We start from the raw sequence: 19,284 nt of genomic DNA on the forward strand, positions 1-19,284 counted from the left end.
CTTTTGTTGTAATCATAAATAAAAATATATCTATTATTGTTTTATTAAAAAATTTTTTATTTTTGATTCATGTGTTTTGTAAAAATATTCTTTTTTTATTGACAAATAATAAGTATCATAATTAAAGAAATAATAATAATAAATTATGGTTTTTATTAAAATATTTTGAAGAAAAATATTTTTAGAGAGATTAAATATTAAATTAGAAAAATAGTAAAGTTAATTGCTGTTTCTCAGAAATTTTAGCGCACTTTTAGTATTTAAATAGAAAAATTTGATCTAAATGGAAATTGGGAGTTTGAACTATTTAAAAAAGAAATTTTCAAAAAATCAAAAAAAAAAAAATCTTATACCATAAATCGAATTTATAATTAATAAGCAAATAAAAATCAAAATAATTAATTGATTAAGTATTTCATATTAATTAGCTAAAGGAGATAGCCATTTTAAAAATGTATAATTAGAATAGAATTATAGGTCGCCCTGGCATGATATAGAATCAGTAGGGAATGATGAATGCTAACATGTCAAATAATGGAAGAATGTTGGGATAAAATAGCTACTTGATGAATTAGCAGAACGGCTATAATTAGTATTAATAAAACTCTTAAAATATGATGATGATGCAGTAGTAGTAGTAACAATAATAATAACAATAATAATTCCTTAATGGCATTAAAACATGTAAATGGCATAAGGGATAAGTTTATATTGCTATTTGCTCTTATGACCAATGCAAAATGGGTAGACTTTGCTGTCTTAGATGTATGGTATCAAAGCACACCGACCATACTTAACATCTTATCTTGCTTGATGAACTCAGAGATTCTGATCTGATGTCTTTATCTGTACCAACTAATTGGACAAACACTTTAGGTAAATTAAATATAAAATGCAATTAACATTTAAAAAACCATAATTTTAGTAAGAATTAGTATTGAAATTCTCAAAGTTTTTAAATTTGAAAAACTACTAAGAGAATAAAAAAAACAATGGATAAATTCCATTTTTAGATTAAATTTAATCAAATTTCATTGAAAAGTATTTGTTTTGAATTCGAAATATTTTAAATCTTTAAAAATTCAATTTCAAATTCTTCTTTTTTTAAAAAAATACAATGCTTTTTTATAATTTTACTAAAGAGATTAAAGCGATTATTTTATATTTTATAGTTTTATTTAAGCAAAGAATAGAGAATTTTATTTTAATTTTAAAGGTCCTTTGAAAGATGATATTTAATCGATTATTAGAATTTGTAGGGTTAGTGATGTTTCAAGTTACTTGTAATGTTAAGATGATGAGGTTTAGAAAATAGATGAGATGTTTGATACATTTACAAAGGAAATAATAGAAGACATAGAGAAGTTAAGGAGTCATGTAAAAGGAATTTGTATTGAAAAAAACCAGAGTTGTGTGGATAGGTTTATTAAATTGGCAGAAACACTCAGAAAAGTTTTAAATCCTTAAAACTTATTGAATATAGTGGACGATTTTATTACTGAAAGTAGTAGCAAGAATGAATTAATTTAGAAATCTAAGAACATTATTTTGCAATAATAGTAAGCTGAATAAGAGCTCGAAGATTAGCTTAATACATTCTTTACAACTGCAAGAGTTTCCCCGGAAGATTAAGATGCCATTTACAAAAACTATAACTTCCTCTGTAAAAAAGAGCAATAAGGATAGATTGATATTGATTCATAAAATTACTTCAATTGGAATGCACTAAATGAAATAAGAGAGCAAATTTAAAATGTTATGTAAAACAAAATTAAATTTGCTGAAATCTTCTTCCCAGATCAAGTACTTTACAACAAATACGAAAATTTAGACAAAGTGCGTTCCTTAACAAGTGTTTATGATGAAATCACAACTTCAGTGGGACAAATTACAAGTAATTAATGATTATTTTATTCAACCAATATTTAAAAAAATTGAAATTCATTTTTTTAGATGTTAAAATAATCTTTATAATATTAAAAACTAATAGATGTAGAACCAATAGATAATGAAAGGTTTATGATTATTAGAGATGTTGATTTAATGGAAGTTTGGAATATTGATTTGCATAAGAAAGAATATTCATATTGTATAGCAGGTCAAAAATCACATATAACTCCTATTAAAACCAAGAGTAAATTACTTGTAGCCTATGCCTCAGCACTTCAAACTTCTATTTAAATTGCAGATACTTAAAGTAGAAAGATAATTAAAAGCTTTAGTTTACCAAATGCAGCTAAATCAATAAAACTGCTCTCAGCTAAAGATGAAAATAATACCATTATTGATCAGATCTTACTTGCTATTTTACTTGACACAGGCGAAGTTAAAATCATTAACGTGAGCAAAAATATTATTATAGATTTGAAGAATAAAAATACAACTTTTATGGAAATTTTACCTGAAATAAGGTGCTATCAGTAATAATCATTTGAGGATCCTTAATAGAATTAGCAACAAATTTAAACTTCACAAGGAATAATTAGCTCTTATGGTATAATTACTGCTTCAAATGATCTACTAAGTATTTGGTATCCACTATCTTCAAAGTGTGTTAGAAACATCAAAGTTGTAATGAAACCTAATGAGACTTTGAAGCAAATTGGTTCCTTTGAAATAACAAATTATGAAAAATAATAGACTTTCTTTTCTGATAGTGTTGCAGGTTGTCCCTCTAAGACAGCTATTGCCATGTTAACTAATAAATCTTTAAGAATATTCAATTGGTTTAAGGCTAATTGTGTTAGAGAAATTCCTGTGGAAGATTGTAATAATTTCCACATCTTATAGAGTTTCATTTAAAAGGAACTTAAAAATATATTTTTATTATATAATGTCGGAGAAAATAAACCTGCAGAATATGCTACCTGCGATTGGAGTACCTAAAAAGTTGAATATTGGAATAGTGGTAGTCTCACTAACTTTACTTGCATCAAGACTCTTAACTAGCATAAAATTTTAGAAATAGGAAAGCATAACGCCAAAGGATCTGACTCCAAAAAGACAAATAATGGTTCTAATATTCTAACATTTGAAGTAAGAGCAAGAATTAAATCTCTTAATTGATTTGAAAATTATTAATATTCAAAGTTAAATTGAAATTATTCTTTAAATTGAGAATAAACAAAAAATTAAAAACATTAATAAAGGTAAAAAAACAAACAAGTTAGGATAATTATTTTAAGTATTTTTAATATTTAAAAACTAAATAAAAAAAATCTATAAACATTATAAAAAGTATAAATAATTAAGTCATTTTAATAATGGTGAGCTATATAAAAATTTATTTTAGAGTAAATTAATTTAAATAATTCATATTTATTTTTAATAATTATAAACCAATTATTTTAATAATTTTTTAAATTAAATTATCAAAAATAAGGTAAATAAATAAATATATATATGTGTGTGTGGTACAATTAATTTTAAAATTTATTATTTATTTTAATTAATTAAAAATATTTAACTAACAATTTTATTTATATCACTCAAAAATAAACTGAAAATGTATTGAGTTTAAAAGATCTTTATTAATTATATTAAAAATAAATTTAATTTTAGAAAAATATAATAAATAGGTAATTTAAATGCCAGTTCTAATTAAATTTTAAATTAAAATAATCTTTATTTATTTTTAACTTATTAATTTTTTTTTTTGATATATTTAAAAAATAAAATTTCTTTTCCAAAAAAGGCATTATCAGTGTAAATAAATTAAAAAATTTCCTTTTATAGCTTTAGATTAAATTTTTAGTTATTATTTTGTTTTACATTTTATTAATTTTTAATTAATATGAGGAATTATTAATTTATTTTATCATTTGCAAAAGAAAAATTATCTTCATTTATAAATTTATTCCATACACTAAAATAATAATTAATTCAAAGATAATTTAAAATAATTATTTGTGAATTTGTTTCATGTAATTCTCATTGTCATTAAAAAACTTTAAAAAACATGAAAAACAGTAAAATAGTGAAAGCAAATTTAATATTTAAAGGAAAAATTTTGAAAAAAATTAAAACTCTATTTAAATCTATTTATTTATTTAAATATTCTAGAAGAAATATTTTTTTTAATTTAACCAGAAAAAAATTTTATAAAAAATGTGGAAGATTAATTTATTTTAACCAATAATAAAATTAAATCAGCTTCTTAAAAAAATATAATTCAAATTTATGATAATAAATTAATTATAACTCAGTTTTGTTAAATAGATATTTATTAAAAAATACTTTTGCAATTTATTTTTTCAAATAATGATTAAATACTTAATTATTTTGTTACTTTTAAGATTAGCTTATCTTAAAAAAGACAGAGATTACTAGTTTGCTTTCAATATAACTATTATAAATTACAAGGTTATTTTTGCTTAACTTCTATATAACCAAGCTATAAGTAAAATTTAATTTAGAGAAAATCTTGGAGAATATCTGAAATGAGAGTTTTTATTATAATTGTGTAAAATTTTTTATATGGTTGAAAGAATTTAAAGCAGGCAAAAATTATATTATTAAGTATTGTAAAATGAGATAATTCGCTTAAAAAAAACTTAATAATATAAACTTGGAATGTAAGTAGAGTATCAGTCAAATCAAAAATCGTAGGTATTAACAAATATTATAGCGATAATTTAGTAATTTTTTTTAAAGTGTGTCAAAGAGGCAAACAAACATTGAAAAAAACTAAAAGAACTGTAAAAATAATGTTTTTATGTATCCTACCTATTATCTATATTATATTCCAGCGAAAATATTAATGTTAGGATTAAAAGAAGGAATAATTTGCTGCTTGCTTGCTTTTTTGCTTTTGTTGCTAAATAGCATTCAATTAATAGTTTATATTCTTAAAATTATGTAATTAATTGATTGAAGAATGAGCGACTGATTTATTTATTAAAATCTTTAAAAAAATTAACAAAAATAAAAGTTGAGTTTAAATAAACACTTAAAGTAATAGCAGCATTTCTATAAATTATAAAAGGGCAAGTAGGATGAATAATCCTGAATAATATGGATCTGTTAAGAAGAAGCTAGCAAATATTTCTTCTTTTTAAGCAGGGCCATAAGCGCTTGTGCAAGATCCTTAAATTTAATAAGCTAAATCTGACCATGCTGCACCATCTGCATATTCAACTTCGCAATTTTCTACCACTTCAATGCGTGATGGTAGCAATATGATATATTAAAATGGCAATATCTAATAATCTAACCAATATAGACTAGATTTAAGCAGCACAAAAAAGGAGCAAGGTTTAAGTGATTAGGAATATAAAGGAGCAAACATCAGTAAAAATAAATCTATTGATATAAAGGACTTTTAAATTGAGACAGATTAAATAGATGAAAATAAGCTAGTTAAATAAAAATCAAATAGCTCTAAAATTAGAAATTAAAATAGCTCAGAATCTAAAAAATCGATATAAAAATCAAATTCGGATTCAAGTGATCCACAAATTATTATTTAATATAATTCAGACGAAGAAGATGGAGATGAAAGTGAAGAAGATAATGCTCATGATGACGATGATGATAATGAAGAAGAAGAATATAAAAATAATTCTGCTAATAATCATTTTTCATAGAAGAATTTAAATGGAAATGCACCTTAAAAGTAGTAGTAGTAATAAGCAGAAAGAAGATTTAGTGATAACAAGTAATCAGTAGATTAATTTTCTTAGAATGGAATAAATAAAAAACCAAATTAGTCTCCCTTTTAGCATTCAAATACCAATTAATCATAGAAAACTTCTCCAATGAATTAAAATAGGAGCATTAATGGAAACTAATATTAAGGTGAAAGCATCAATTAGAATTAAGAAAATAAGAAACAAATTAAAGATTATAACATTAAGGATAATGAAGAAGACTTTGAGGAATATAATATTTAAGCAAGCTCTAAAGTAGAAAATTAGATATAAAATGTGAATGATTAAAATCCTTCTCTTAATTTAAATTCAGGTACTATTCTTGAGGGAGTTAATGGATTCAATTAAAAAGATCATTCAAACAACACTACAAAGAGCACATAAGGATATAAAATAAACTCTATACATCTCAACAACCACGAATAATATTTAAAATAGACCATACCAATTTCATCAAACAATCAATAAGTGAACAAATAAAGATCGCAATCAAATTAAGGCAACATCAATCCTTTATATTCTAACACTGAAAATAAAAGTCATAGAGCAAAAACCATATTTGATAGAAAAGTAGTTAATGGAGAAACTTAAAATACACAAAACACTCCTTAAAATAATAGACTTTCAGTTTTAGAAGAGAAATTTTCAACAGAATAAAGTGAAAGATTAAATGAATAGCAATTTACTAGTTATAATACTAATTGGAATCAAAGTATTTCACCAGAAAAACAGAATCGCTTATCCAACCAAATGAATATCAAAGAAACAAACAGTAACAAATATTATTTTTATTTAATTAGCTTAAAATACTTCATAAGCCTCATTAATTCATTACTAAGGCTACTGTTTTAAACAAAAATTGAATTAAAAATTTTAAATATTTTATTATTTATTTTTAAATTAGATTTTTTAATTCAATTTTATCAAAATTTTGAGCTATTATTTTAGATATATTTTTATTAGAATAGAAAGAAAAATAAATCTAAATTTTAATTAAAATAACTAAAATTTTACTAAAAAAGCTTTGAAAATAACCCTTCAGATGCAATAATTTTTGAAATTTTTTCTTAGAAATCTACAAAAAATGAAAGCAAAATTAGACATTTATTTTATTTTTATAATAAAAATTGGAAGTTTGTTTGTTAGAAAGCAAAATAATTGATTTAAACTTTTAATCATGAACTATTTTATAATATAAAAATAGACAGCTTTTACAAAGAGAAAGAAGCTGAATAACTAGAGAGCGATGCCAATCATATTTATAATATAAATTAACCAAAAGATAAAGAAAGCTTAATTTAATTTGAAGATGCTTCGAAAGAAAACAGTTTCAACTCAAAAGGTAAACGAAAACTATCATTTAATGAACATGAAGATCATGTTATTTAAAGAAATGCTTTAAATAAAGAATCTTTTGAAATTCATTACAGCAATCATAAGTAAAATTAACTGTTTTTAGACTCGTCTCACTAGCTCAAAGAAATAGAAGAAAGCTAGTTAAAAAGAATAATTTCTGATACAAGTAAATCTTAAAATCTAATTATTTCAAAATAAAAATTATTTTTAAACTTCATTTTAGATCATCAGAAGAAAAATTTATTAGTAAAAGATGAAATGGGTAACTCAAACAATAACAACTTAGATATTGGAAATTAAGATTTAGGAAAACATATGGGAAAGGAAATAGTTATTATTCCCAGCAGCATTACAAATAATAATATTTAAGGTGGTTAAAAATAAATTTAGTCTGAAAGAGTAAACACAAAATCTTCAAGCTAAAGTAAACTCTAAACAACTGCTCTTAACAAACTTGAGCTTGAGAAAAAGAAAGAACGTAAAATATAAAAGTTCTGTCAAAAATTTTTTAAAGATTTGCTTAAAAATCGTTCTGGTGTTCCAACTCTCACCTAGAATAATAGAAAAATGAACTTAGATTCTGAGACTCCAAATCCAGACTATAACCAACAAAGATCAGCCAAAGAAGGTTTGCTTAATGAGGGTAATAATTATTTTTTTTTAAATGGTTTAACTTTAAATAAAATATTGATAATTATTATAAAGATCTTAGAAAAGAATTATTTAACATTGAAGAGCATCAAAAGTACAGACTCGTTATGGATCAATTTTTAAAGAAATTTAATAAGAATCCTAAGGAAGCTATTTAGTTTTTAATTGAAAAATAATTATGTGATGATTCTGATGAAGATATCGCTTACATGCTTTTAACTACTGAAGGTTTAAATAAGGAGTAATTAGGTCAATTTTTTGGAAGTAATAAAGAAAGGAACTAGAAAATTTTAGAAGCTTTTTGTGGACTGATGGATTTTAGAAACTTGAGGTTTGATGAAGCCATGAGACTATTTTTATCTCGTTTTAGATTACCAGGAGAGTCTTAATAAATAGATAGAATTGTTTAGAAGTTTACAAAAGTATATAGTAATGATAATCCAACAGTTTTTAAAGATGAAGATACTCCTTATATTCTTTGCTACTCTGCTATCATGTTGAACGTCGATGCTCACAGTGAAAAAATAGAGAAGAATAGAAAGATGTAAAAGGCTACATTCGTTTCTAATAATCTTCAATGTACAAGAAATGCAGTTTCAAAGGAATTTTTAGAGCAACTCTATGATAATATTGTTAAAGAAAAATTCGAAACAAAAGTAGATTATATCGAAAAAATTTATTCAAGAGTGCCCATAGACTCTATGAAAACATAGTTTGATGGTTAAAATCGTATTCGTATTTTAAAGGAGCTTCAGAATGGGTATAATTTTCTTAAATATGGGCGATACGGTAAGCCTCATATGAGAAAAGTTTTCATAAACGAAGCTAGAGATAAGATAGTTTGGAATGAAGTAAGTGAATAACCATAAATGAATAATCTTATGGATAAAAATGCGAATCAAAAGCAGCCAGTTGAGAAAAAATTTAAATAGCGCTATATTCTTATAAAGGATATTACTGATCTTACATTAGGTAGTAACGCTACTGAAGTAATGAAAAAGAACAACGTTCCTCCTGAATTTGATTAATTCTGCTTCTCTATAATAACTTCAAAGCGAACTCTGGACTTAAAGAGCAACGACATGGATACTAAATTTAAATGGATTGCTTTTCTATATAACGATTTGAATGATAAAAGATAACAAAGAAAAAATAAAGCTAGCATAACTCCTGAATAAAAGTAAATAAATTAAGAGCGTATTAATGAAATATGGAGACTCGATATCTTCTCTAAATGGGAAGATCATTGGGATTATACTTCTTCTAAACCTAAAAATATTTCAAAGTATGAAAAAAAATTTTAGAAATCTAATTTTTTCTCTTCAATTTGCTCGTGTTTAAGTAAAAGAAATCAAAATGGAAATATTAAATCTTTAAATGAAGAAAATAATTCAAATAATAGCTAAGTTCCTTTTGGGTCTAAAAAAGACTACGAAGAACTTGACCTAGCCCACCAGAATAATAAATCTTTGCTTCTTATTTCACTTTGGAAAATAGGAATGCCTAAATGGGTAAGAAAAACAATATGGCCTCTGAGTATTGGAAATCGTCTAGAAATAACTGAAAATCTATACAAAATATTGCTTAAATAAGTATAAGTATCAGAAAATAACATAGGAATAGCAAACAATCAGATAAGTAATATTTTTTTTACTTTAAAATATATATTTTTTAAATCTTTCTATATCCCAATTTATTAATTTTTACTTCAACAGAAAATAAAATAAACATTTGATATCAAAAGTGTTTATATATCTTAGTAGTTTGATGAGCATTATAAAATATTTATATTTTTTAATAGAACTCTGATAATTAATTAAAATTATTTAAACCAGATTAATTTTATTTTAGAAGATCTTCCCTTAATTTATCTAATTAATAAATTATTTTTATTATTTGTTGATGGTTTTTTAGTTAACCAACAAATTAGTCAATCTCAATTTATTTCAATAATAATATTTTTAATTAATTAATAGTGATTTCTATCGAAAAAATGAAAGCTGATTTAAGTAATAGAAGTGGGAAAAGATTCTTTTCCTAATTTAATGCACCTTAGCTAAAAATGCTAGAGAATGTTTTAAGTGCATTTATCTTTTACAGACCAGACGTAGGCTATATTAATGAAGCTATGCCAAATCTTGCAGCAGTACTGATATCTCAATTAGATGAAGAATATGCTGTTTTTAAAGCTTTCATAAATTTATTACATTCCTACCACTTTTTGACTTTTTTTAGAGGTGAAATGAGCGAAATTAAATGGAGAGTTTAGTTTTTTAATGAATATCTTCAAAAGAGAATGCATCTTGTTTTACAACACTTTAAGGCTCTGGATTTAAGTTCAGAATTGTTTGTTATGCACTGGTTCTTAAATTTATTTTCAAATGTATTTGATTAAGAAACTGTACTTAGGATTTGGGATAACTTCTTACTCGAAGGAGAAGTTTTTGCCTATAAAGCTGGAATAGCATTTATAGAATATTTCCATTTAGAATTTAAAATGGCGACTTTTGATGATGCTATAAATTTCCTTAAAAATCCACCAGATGACATATTCTGCTCTGATTTATATTTTGACATTATTGAAGACATAAAAATACCAGTAAAAGATTTCAATGACCGTTTAGATTAGTAGAATGTTGCTAAATTAGCTCCTTACATCCTACAACAGCTCTTATGATAAAAAATAATTACTTTTGCTCTTAAGAAAATAAATACTAAAATTAATTTAAATGATAACATATTATTAAAAAACAAACAAAAATATATCTTCCTTTTGGAGTGATAAACAAAAATAAAAAATTAATATATAATTTAAAATCTTTAGATCAAGTTCAATTAAAATTTAATTGTAATTACATAATTATATTATTAAAATAATTGCATTTTAATATCTATTGAACTAATAAATATTAAATAACATTTTTTTATTGTGTTTTGAAGACGATTTTTATTTTTACTTTTTTATTTAGAAAAATTAATCTTTATTATTTATACAAAAAAAAATGATTCCTCCGAGGTTTGAACTCGGGACCTTCAGTGTGTTAGACTGACGTGATAACCACTACACTAAGGAATCGAACACAATAGTTGATCTTATTTCAATTTTTATCTACCCAAAGAAATTTATATTTATAATTATCCCTATTTTAATTACTTCATCCATTTTATTTTATAAATCTTTTTTTTAATATAACAGTGTAATATCATTTATTATTTTTAGCTAAAGAATTTATTTTTATATTTTAATAATTTATCTTTCTAAATTAATTAATCTTTGTATCAAATAACTACCATTTTAATCCTACAAATAGTTAATTTGATTTATTGCAAATTTTAAACAAAGAAATATGTTATCGCCTAATTTTTTAAGATATGTATCTAATTTAAAAATTGCATATATTTATAAAGAATTATTGGAATAGTCTTTGTGTATTCATGAAATAAAATGAAATAAAGAATATTAAAGAATTAATCTTTAATTAGGAATCAAATAAAATAATTAAAACATTAAATTTAGAAATAAGAATTAATTTTATTATTTTTAAAATTTAATAAATGAAAAAAGATCTAAATAATAATTAAAATAGAAGTTGTGTTGTAAGTTTATTATAAAGATTATAAATTAAAGAAAAAATATTATTATTTTTTCATTATTAGTAAGTAAGTAAATCAGTAAGTAAAAAAAGAAATGTACTAAAAATAAGATATTTAAATTTAAAAACGATGTTATAAAAATAGGCAAATAAAAAGAAGTCATTAAAACAATTTTCTATAAAATGTATTTATTGATTGATTTTCTAACATTTTTAGCTTTACTTAACACTGACTTTTAAGCTTTTAGAATTCAGCTGGAAGTAAACTTTCTTGATTACCGTTCATAAATTTATCAACTGAGTTTTCATCATTTTAAGGAAACTGTTTATCTATTACTTAAATAGCTTTTTCATAGTTATGTAATTCATATAAACTTTTTACAAGTTTATAAATGTTCTTATTAGAAGAAAGCTTGTTTTTTTAGTAAAAATCCACACACTCTTAATATTTTTTGAGGTTAATAAGGCATTATGCATAATTAGCACCAAACTAGTTACTCTTATCAATATAATTCTATTCCTATTCAGAATTTAAAGTTTTTCTAAGCTTTTTGCTCATTCCTCTCCAAATACTAAATGCTTTGTTAAACCATTTTGCAGCTTTTTCATAATTCATAATAGAGAATAGAATTTTTCCTTCATTGTTAAACTCTTCTGATTTCTGAGCTATTTAACTATAATCCTCATAGATTATATTTTACTGTTAGGGTTGTAAGTTATTTTTTTCAAGTTTATCTTTCATTTCAGAAAGAGCAAGAGCCTTTACTCCAACAATTTATATTTTTAGATAAATACACTCATATTAAGCTAAATTTTTTTGTCCAATCTGCCAAAGAAGTTTTTATTCCATTTTAAACCACTTAGTTTCATTTGGCTTCATCTGCTCTAGACAAATATACCACTTTGCTGATATATCTCCTTATAATTTAACTGTTCTTTTTTCTTTGACAACTCTATATTTATCAATAAGCTCACCATTCTAATCTCTTTCTTCAAAGACAACTTAAACATCTCTGCACCATTTCTTATCAATCTAAGGATTAGTTTCTTCTTCATCACAATTTAGACTTTCCCCGTTGTTAGTTTCTAGATTAATTTTTAAATAAAATATTTCATGAAATAAACAATTTTGGAATATTTTTTATTTCTATATAACAAATTTTAGCCAATTTTCAAATAAAATGTTTAAAAATTTTTTAATTTATTGTAAATTAATTAAATTTATTCATTTTAAATTTTAAAAACTGAAAAAAAAAGATTCAGAAAATTCAAAAATTACAAAATTAAAACTAAATCTAATTAATTAAAAATAATAATAAGTAAGTAAGTAAGTAGAAGTAGTTTAAAACTGGAATGAATCTTACTTGGTTCTGAAAACATAGTAAAGCATGGTACTATTTCTTTTGATTGCCAAGTTTAGAGAAAACTCATATCAAGCTTCAGTATATTGCATTTAGGTATATTGAATTAAGATAAAGTTTAGATTTTAAGCCCATTTTCATCTTATTCTACTTTTTCGACGACGTCTTCAATTTATGGAGGCTTGTAGACTTTCTTTAGGTGATCTAGATTTTCTTTGTCATATTTTTCAAAGTCAATATCTGCTTTAAAATCTTAAGGCTCATAATTCCAACTAGGGATGTTATATGTTTCCTCTTTAATCAATTTGTCTTATAAAATATCAAAACTATCTGCTTGTTTATTACCATCTTTTTCTTCTACAATGCTCCATTAATCAGTTGGTGTATTTTAAGCAAAAGGGTTTTCTAAAATCTCACTAATTTCTTGAGTTTACTCTTTGTATTACTGTTGATTTGACTCTCCTTTAGAAATTAAATTGGGCTTACAATCTTGATAGCATTAGGTCTCGTTTAAGAAAGAAGAAGTTCCTTCATTCTATTTAGTGGATTCTTAGAATGCTTAGTCTACCTATACAGTTTCTTGGCTGGATAAAAAAGGAGTGCTGAATTACTACTCTTCTAGGCTGGTACAACTCTCATTAACACTTTACTAAAGTTCTGAATTAGTTTCCTACTCATTACAAGAAGAGCTCCTTGTGTTTTCATTAGATGAATCCATTTTAATGTCTTTTATTTATTTTTTAATGAAATAATGCTTAATTATAATTTATTTAATTTTTAATATAATAGTGTTTGTTTTAATATTTAAAATAGCCTTGCTAATTAAAGTAATTATCTTTTTGTTGAAATTGATTGAATTACTTTAAAGCAATCTATCTAGCTAGCTAGCTATATATATTGAACGAAATAATTAAAAATCAATCAAATAGATTTACATGTAAATATTAAAGTTATTGGGGAGGGCAGTTTATTTAGCTTGAAAATTTAATTTCCTACCAAATTTGAGTTTGATTTGAAATTTGATTTATTTGGAAAAGTATCTTTTAGGCAAGTAATACATAAACAGAGACACTCATACATACATACAAACAAACAAATAAACTATTGAATTAAGAATGATAATAATAATATTAAATAATTAGTAGATAGAATCTTATACCTAATAAATAGATTAAGCATTAAGTGGCACATTATCAATAAAACATAATAAAAAATATCAATTTTAAACATAACTTCAAACTCATAATTAGCATTATAAGGAGTATTAAACATGGCTGCTACAACTTAAGATTATGGATTAATTGAAAATGCTATTTTGAATAATATTTAGATCATAAAAAATGACTTTATGCTTCTACATTAAAGATAAAAGGGAATGATAAATTAACTTGAGAATGATTTCTTGCAAGCAATCCCAGAGAAAATAAAAAATATGTCAGTTGCTGATTTCTTGTATAAATTTGATGGTGACCTGAATAAAGCCTTTTGCTAACTCTCAGTTGTTGATTTAAATTTAAGTTAAACTCTTTCTAATGCCTCTACCCTTCCATTATAAAATAATACAAATTTTGTTTCAAATAATAATAAGCTAATATATAGTCAAGTATAATCAAGCAGCTTTATGGAGAATTTTCCTAAAAGCAATAACTACAACCCAATAAACTCAAGCAACAGTAAAAGTATTTTGAAAAACTCTAAAAGAAAAAGAAACGAGTACGAATAGAACTAGAAAAAGCTTCTAAATAATCTATATCAGACACACCAAAATAACTATTCCAATAACAAAGAAAACTTTTCACAAAATGGAACATCTCAAATGCACTTCCAGCAGTAATCGAAATAAAATACAGCTAAAAAAAATAATAATACTAACAACAACAATTAAAACTAAAATACTACTTCAAAAAGCGGGAAAAAAATCTGGAAATTTTGAGCTGATTTTCATAAAAGATAAAAATAATCGAACAAATTCTTACTGACTAACACAACTATTTTGTGACTAACTATATATAAAATCAATAAAATGTAAAGTAGAACAATAAATAAATAAATAACTTAACACAAAAAAATTTTTTCTAATAAATTATAATATATTAAAAAAATTAAAATACTATTTTATTTTGATTGTTGTATTAATTAAATATTTATTTTTTCTGATTAGTTTAAAATTATTTCAATAAAATTAAATATTTTTATCCCAATTTATCATAATAAAGTTATAAATGAATTATTTTTTAGTGTGTTTAAAAGCTAATTATTAAAATTAAAATTAAACAATTAAATTAAAACTATTTTTTAGAGTAATAAATTAGTTCATTTAATTAAAATTTAATAGTTTTTATCAAATTATAAGCGAAGAGTTTTTCAAAAATTAATCTAATCAAATAAATTTATTTTAAATTAAAATTAGAACTTCTTTTTTTGAGTTAGCAAATGAGTTTCATTTATTTACATCATCCATCATTAAATAAGTTTTAGTAAAATCATGTTAAATAAAATTGTTTATTTGGATAAACATTTTTATTATATTTTTTAGTTTTATGTAAAAGAGAAAAAGTATAAAAAAGAAATTATTGATGAAGTTTTGTGAAATGTGATAGGAAGAATAACATGTTGAAATATATATAGCTTTATGACATATATACGTTTCAAATTAATTCAGCTTGATTTCATGCTAATAATAAATGATATTTGAAAACTTAAGATAGTAATTAATTCCTTCTATTTATTTATTATTATCATTTATACAAATCAGCACTTTAAATCAATTAAGCCAAGCTAATCCCTTTCTGAAGCTACCTCCATAAGTATTAGAAATACCATCAGCATTAGCTTTACTGGTATCAGCCCAATAAGCATTAGTAACATGAGAGTTATTTTCATAAGTTTACCTATATTTTATAATTAATTGATAAATATTATTTTACTTATTTACTTATAATCTTTTTGTTTTTAATAGCTATTATAAATCCAAATGTCTGTTCTTAATCATGAATAATTTCATTGCTAATATTAGAGTTTCTTTAAATAATAGCTCACACCATTTATATCTTTACGAATTATCCAAATTTCATTTAATGTTTATTTATTTGTCTCTTCTTTTCTTTCTTTTTGCATTTGAGTATTCCTTTCTTTCTTTTTTTATTTGATTATTTCTTTCTTTCTGCCCATATGTTTGTTTGTTTATTTATTTATTTGTATGCTCGCTTGCTTGCTTGGTTGCTTATTTCCTTGCTTTAATTTGTTAAAATAAACAAAAATCTTACCAGTGATTTAAGCAAGTATTATAGTATTTGAATTCTTTGGCGCATTTACCCTTTCTGTTAGTGGAATAAAAAATGCAAATAAATATAAAAATTTATAAAATGATATAGAAATTGTATAATAAAATGCTAATTTACCTGCCATCAAGCATTTTAGCAGCAAAACTTGTAGGATTTTCTTAGAAACACTTTTTTAAAGGGATATAAGTATCAACGCAAGGACCAGCCTTAATTCTCATAGGTACTTGATAGGCTTCAATTTCCTCCTTAGAGTATTTATAATGTTCTATTTTAAAATGAATTTCTTTTTAATTTGGAAGTGATAGAAAGCATATAGTTTAAATATTTTCCATAAGTGATGTATGTAATCTGCAATTTTATTTTATTATATTATTTCATATATAATTTATGTAAATTTGTAAATATTTTTTATCATTTTTTTTGCCTTTGCTTATAAAGTTTACGCCTTCATGTAATTTATTCTATAAAATATTTTAAAATAACTATCTCACATTGATTTTCGTTCCAAGCTCCGTGTCCTCCCATTTATTTTTACTTTATTTTTTCCTTTTAAATTATTCAGAAATTGTTCTTTCCTTATAATATTAATTAATTTAATTAGTTTTTATCTTTTCTTCTAATTTCCCTTCTTTCCTTAAGCAATGAGTTTTCATAAGCTAATCCAATGTTTTTTTTTATTGCTTGTATGTATGTATTTATTATTCATCATATAAGCCAATCCATATTGCTTTAACTTAAATGATATCTTCTAATAAATTTTTATATCAAAACACAATAAACAAATCAATTGAATCTTGCTGAAATAAATAATAAATTTATTCTCTCAATATCCAATTCTAATATATAAAGCTTAAATCTTAAATTTTTGAAATGGATTTTTTGTTGTTTTGAGAAAAACAACAATAATTTAAAGTATTTTTACATTTCCATAATATTATGAATAAATTTAATAAAAATATTCTAAATAAATTTAATGAATTGAAGTAAATTAAAAAACATTTTAAAGCTAAAATTGTTAAAGTTTAATTATTTAAAATAGTTCAAAGCATTTTTCATTGTAAATTTATATAAATATTTACTATTTTTTAGTTAATTAAAAATTAGAATAATTTATACTATACCTACCTATATTAACATAATATTATTGAATAATCTAATAAAAATTAGATAAGGCTAGTAATTAGAAGAAGTAAACTAAAAAACATTTTTAAAAACTAATCCAAAAAATGAAAATATTCATATAGGTTTGCTTGTTAGTTAGTTAGTTAGTTTAGTTAATTAAAAAAATTAATTTATTAAAATTAGGTAAAACAAAGAATTTTATTTGTAAAGTAAAAACATTATTAACTTATTTTTAATAAAGTAAAAATTAGAATAATCAATAAATAAAATATTTCTTTTTATTAATTTTATTAATTTGTTTTTTTATATTTCCATAATATTAATGAAAAACATAATAAAATATTAAAGAAAAAATTAATTATGATATGAAAACAATTTAAGCTAATCAAATTAATTAAAATTTTTAAATAGATTTATTAATTAATTAAATAAAGTTTAAATAATTTAAACATAAAGTTCAAAGAAAATATCTACTGTCTGTTTTGATAAATTAAAAATGAGAATAATTAAAAAATATAAATTTGTGATGAATAAATTTAAAGAAATTAATAAGTTAAAATTAAAGTTTTTGTTTAACCAACAAATTAATTTACTGAAAATATATTTTTGCTTGTTTGTTTGTTTGTTTGTTTGTTTATTTATTAATTTGCATTTATGTAATTAATAATTAATATTATTTTGTATATTTATAATTAAATTTTTTAATTTTTATTCTAATACTAGCTGAATCAGCCAAATATCATTAATGCTAAAAGGAGAAGCCCTAAATAAATTATTTAATTAGAAATAATTTATGAAGATGAAGAAATTATTGTTTTTGTATCAGGGTATTTTTGGTCGTAAACTTTGATAACACTCCCATCTATGAGTACGACATTATCGTAAAAAAATGGTACTCCCATATTTAAAACTTATTTTTTAGAAGCTATTATAGTTAAAATAGAGTGACTAGAATTAAAAGAGGATGTTAAGTAATTTCTATCAATTTATATTGGCTTATACTAATATTAATCGCTTGTGTTTAAAATAACCATATCATCTAAATCAAAGCAAGGGCTGCATGCTAAAATCATAATATCTTTTTAGTCAGTTGCATATTAAATTGTATATTTTTAGGATATTTTAGTTACTATATTATCAAATATTTGTTAATATACTTCGATAAATTTATAATTATTTTAAAGTTAATATGATCCAACAAAGATTTAATCATAAAAAATAACTCTTGCTTAAAAGTACTACTAAGTTGTATTAGATTTAAGTAAGGGGAAAATCCTTTATGTTCGTGTATCTGTGATTGTTTCATTAAATGATATGAATCCCATCTATGAATCAGTATTAAGTTTTTAGTTTTTATTTTAGCAGCTTGCTAATGCAAACCACAGATGTTATTCTGAGCGTAAAGATTCACTTTAAACTTAATTATAGAAATTAGAAAATTAATTACTAGGAAATAATCCTAAAATAGCATAATCATAAGATTCGTATGTCGCAGAATTATAAATTAATTCAAAATTTAACTTATAGATTGACATTTCTTTACAACCTTTGCAATACATACTAGAAGTAGCCTAGTTTGCGAAGAATACTGTTTAATTAGTAATAGGACTAATTATATTATCTGTTTATATTGTAGAAACTGTGCACCCATTTGATGAGTAGCAATTTAATCTTTGATTACCTATGCACTTATTTTCTGAACAAGATCTAGAGAAAATATATGAAATAGCCATATACAGTTCCATTTAAAATTTAATAATTGAGTCTGAATTTCCAAAATTAAAAGAGATATATTATTTGCATTAAGAGTCTTACTCAAAGAAAATAGTTTGAGCTTTTACTTGGCTGTATATAAGGGCAAATAAAGTGTATAATAAAATACTTATCATTCTTTTAAATTACTTTCTTTTTTTCTTTTTTCACAGATATTTATTTTTTTTTTCTAATTAATTTATTATTATTTTTAGTAAGGCTCTTTACAATTTTTAAATTGATATATATTAATTAATTAAGTTTACATTTAATTATACGATTAAATTAATTTGATTATATTTAAATTACTTTTTTTTCAAAATTTTGTTTAAAATTCTTTCTCTGTAATCCTAACAAACAATTCATCAAACAAGTTAACAAATAAACAAAAGCTGATAGAAAATAATTCTGTTTAAAGATAAATTTGATTTTAAGCCTTCATATATATTGTATGACTGAAAAAGATACATAATTAGTTGCTTGATTGATAGAATTTTATTTTTAAAACTTAAGTATG

General features: G+C 22.7%; 6 protein-coding genes across 6 annotated transcripts; 3 read left to right on the plus strand and 3 right to left on the minus strand. All coding sequences in view use genetic code 6, as the record gives it.

The window, feature by feature from the left end:
- Nucleotides 1-452: 452 nt before the first annotated feature.
- Nucleotides 453-3,066, plus strand: TTHERM_00402030 (Sec7 domain protein; the record flags this gene model as incomplete). The annotated part of the gene is made up of 3 exons (XM_001014077.2): nucleotides 453-876; nucleotides 1,217-1,894; nucleotides 1,991-3,066. The coding sequence occupies 3 exons, from the start codon at nucleotides 453-455 to the stop codon at nucleotides 3,064-3,066; spliced, it is 2,178 nt and encodes a 725-aa protein (XP_001014077.2).
- A 1,928-nt stretch (nucleotides 3,067-4,994) lies between these two features.
- TTHERM_00402039 (Rab-GTPase-TBC domain protein) lies at nucleotides 4,995-10,332 on the plus strand (the record flags this gene model as incomplete). The annotated part of the gene is made up of 5 exons (XM_001470711.2): nucleotides 4,995-6,420; nucleotides 6,853-7,170; nucleotides 7,228-7,647; nucleotides 7,710-9,293; nucleotides 9,632-10,332. The coding sequence occupies 5 exons, from the start codon at nucleotides 4,995-4,997 to the stop codon at nucleotides 10,330-10,332; spliced, it is 4,449 nt and encodes a 1,482-aa protein (XP_001470761.2).
- Nucleotides 10,333-11,408: 1,076 nt separating this feature from the next.
- On the minus strand, nucleotides 11,409-13,669 carry TTHERM_00402050 (anaphase-promoting complex, cyclosome, subunit 3; the record flags this gene model as incomplete). The annotated part of the gene is made up of 2 exons (XM_001014078.4): nucleotides 11,409-12,334; nucleotides 12,613-13,669. 2 exons carry the CDS (start codon nucleotides 13,667-13,669, stop codon nucleotides 11,409-11,411), a joined length of 1,983 nt encoding a protein of 660 aa, XP_001014078.4.
- A 210-nt stretch (nucleotides 13,670-13,879) lies between these two features.
- Nucleotides 13,880-14,542, plus strand: TTHERM_00402060 (hypothetical protein; the record flags this gene model as incomplete). Its single annotated transcript, XM_001014079.3, has 1 exon — nucleotides 13,880-14,542. One exon carries the CDS (start codon nucleotides 13,880-13,882, stop codon nucleotides 14,540-14,542), a length of 663 nt encoding a protein of 220 aa, XP_001014079.3.
- An 831-nt stretch (nucleotides 14,543-15,373) lies between these two features.
- TTHERM_00402070 (hypothetical protein) lies at nucleotides 15,374-16,418 on the minus strand (the record flags this gene model as incomplete). Its single annotated transcript, XM_001014080.2, has 4 exons — nucleotides 15,374-15,500; nucleotides 15,876-15,929; nucleotides 16,011-16,158; nucleotides 16,385-16,418. 4 exons carry the CDS (start codon nucleotides 16,416-16,418, stop codon nucleotides 15,374-15,376), a joined length of 363 nt encoding a protein of 120 aa, XP_001014080.2.
- Nucleotides 16,419-17,743: 1,325 nt separating this feature from the next.
- Nucleotides 17,744-18,760, minus strand: TTHERM_00402080 (hypothetical protein; the record flags this gene model as incomplete). Its single annotated transcript, XM_001014081.2, has 1 exon — nucleotides 17,744-18,760. One exon carries the CDS (start codon nucleotides 18,758-18,760, stop codon nucleotides 17,744-17,746), a length of 1,017 nt encoding a protein of 338 aa, XP_001014081.2.
- Nucleotides 18,761-19,284: the final 524 nt, after the last annotated feature.

Source organism: Tetrahymena thermophila, assembly GCF_000189635.1.
Source record: "Tetrahymena thermophila SB210 genomic scaffold scf_8254666, whole genome shotgun sequence".
NCBI classification, from domain to species: domain Eukaryota; phylum Ciliophora; class Oligohymenophorea; order Hymenostomatida; family Tetrahymenidae; genus Tetrahymena; species Tetrahymena thermophila.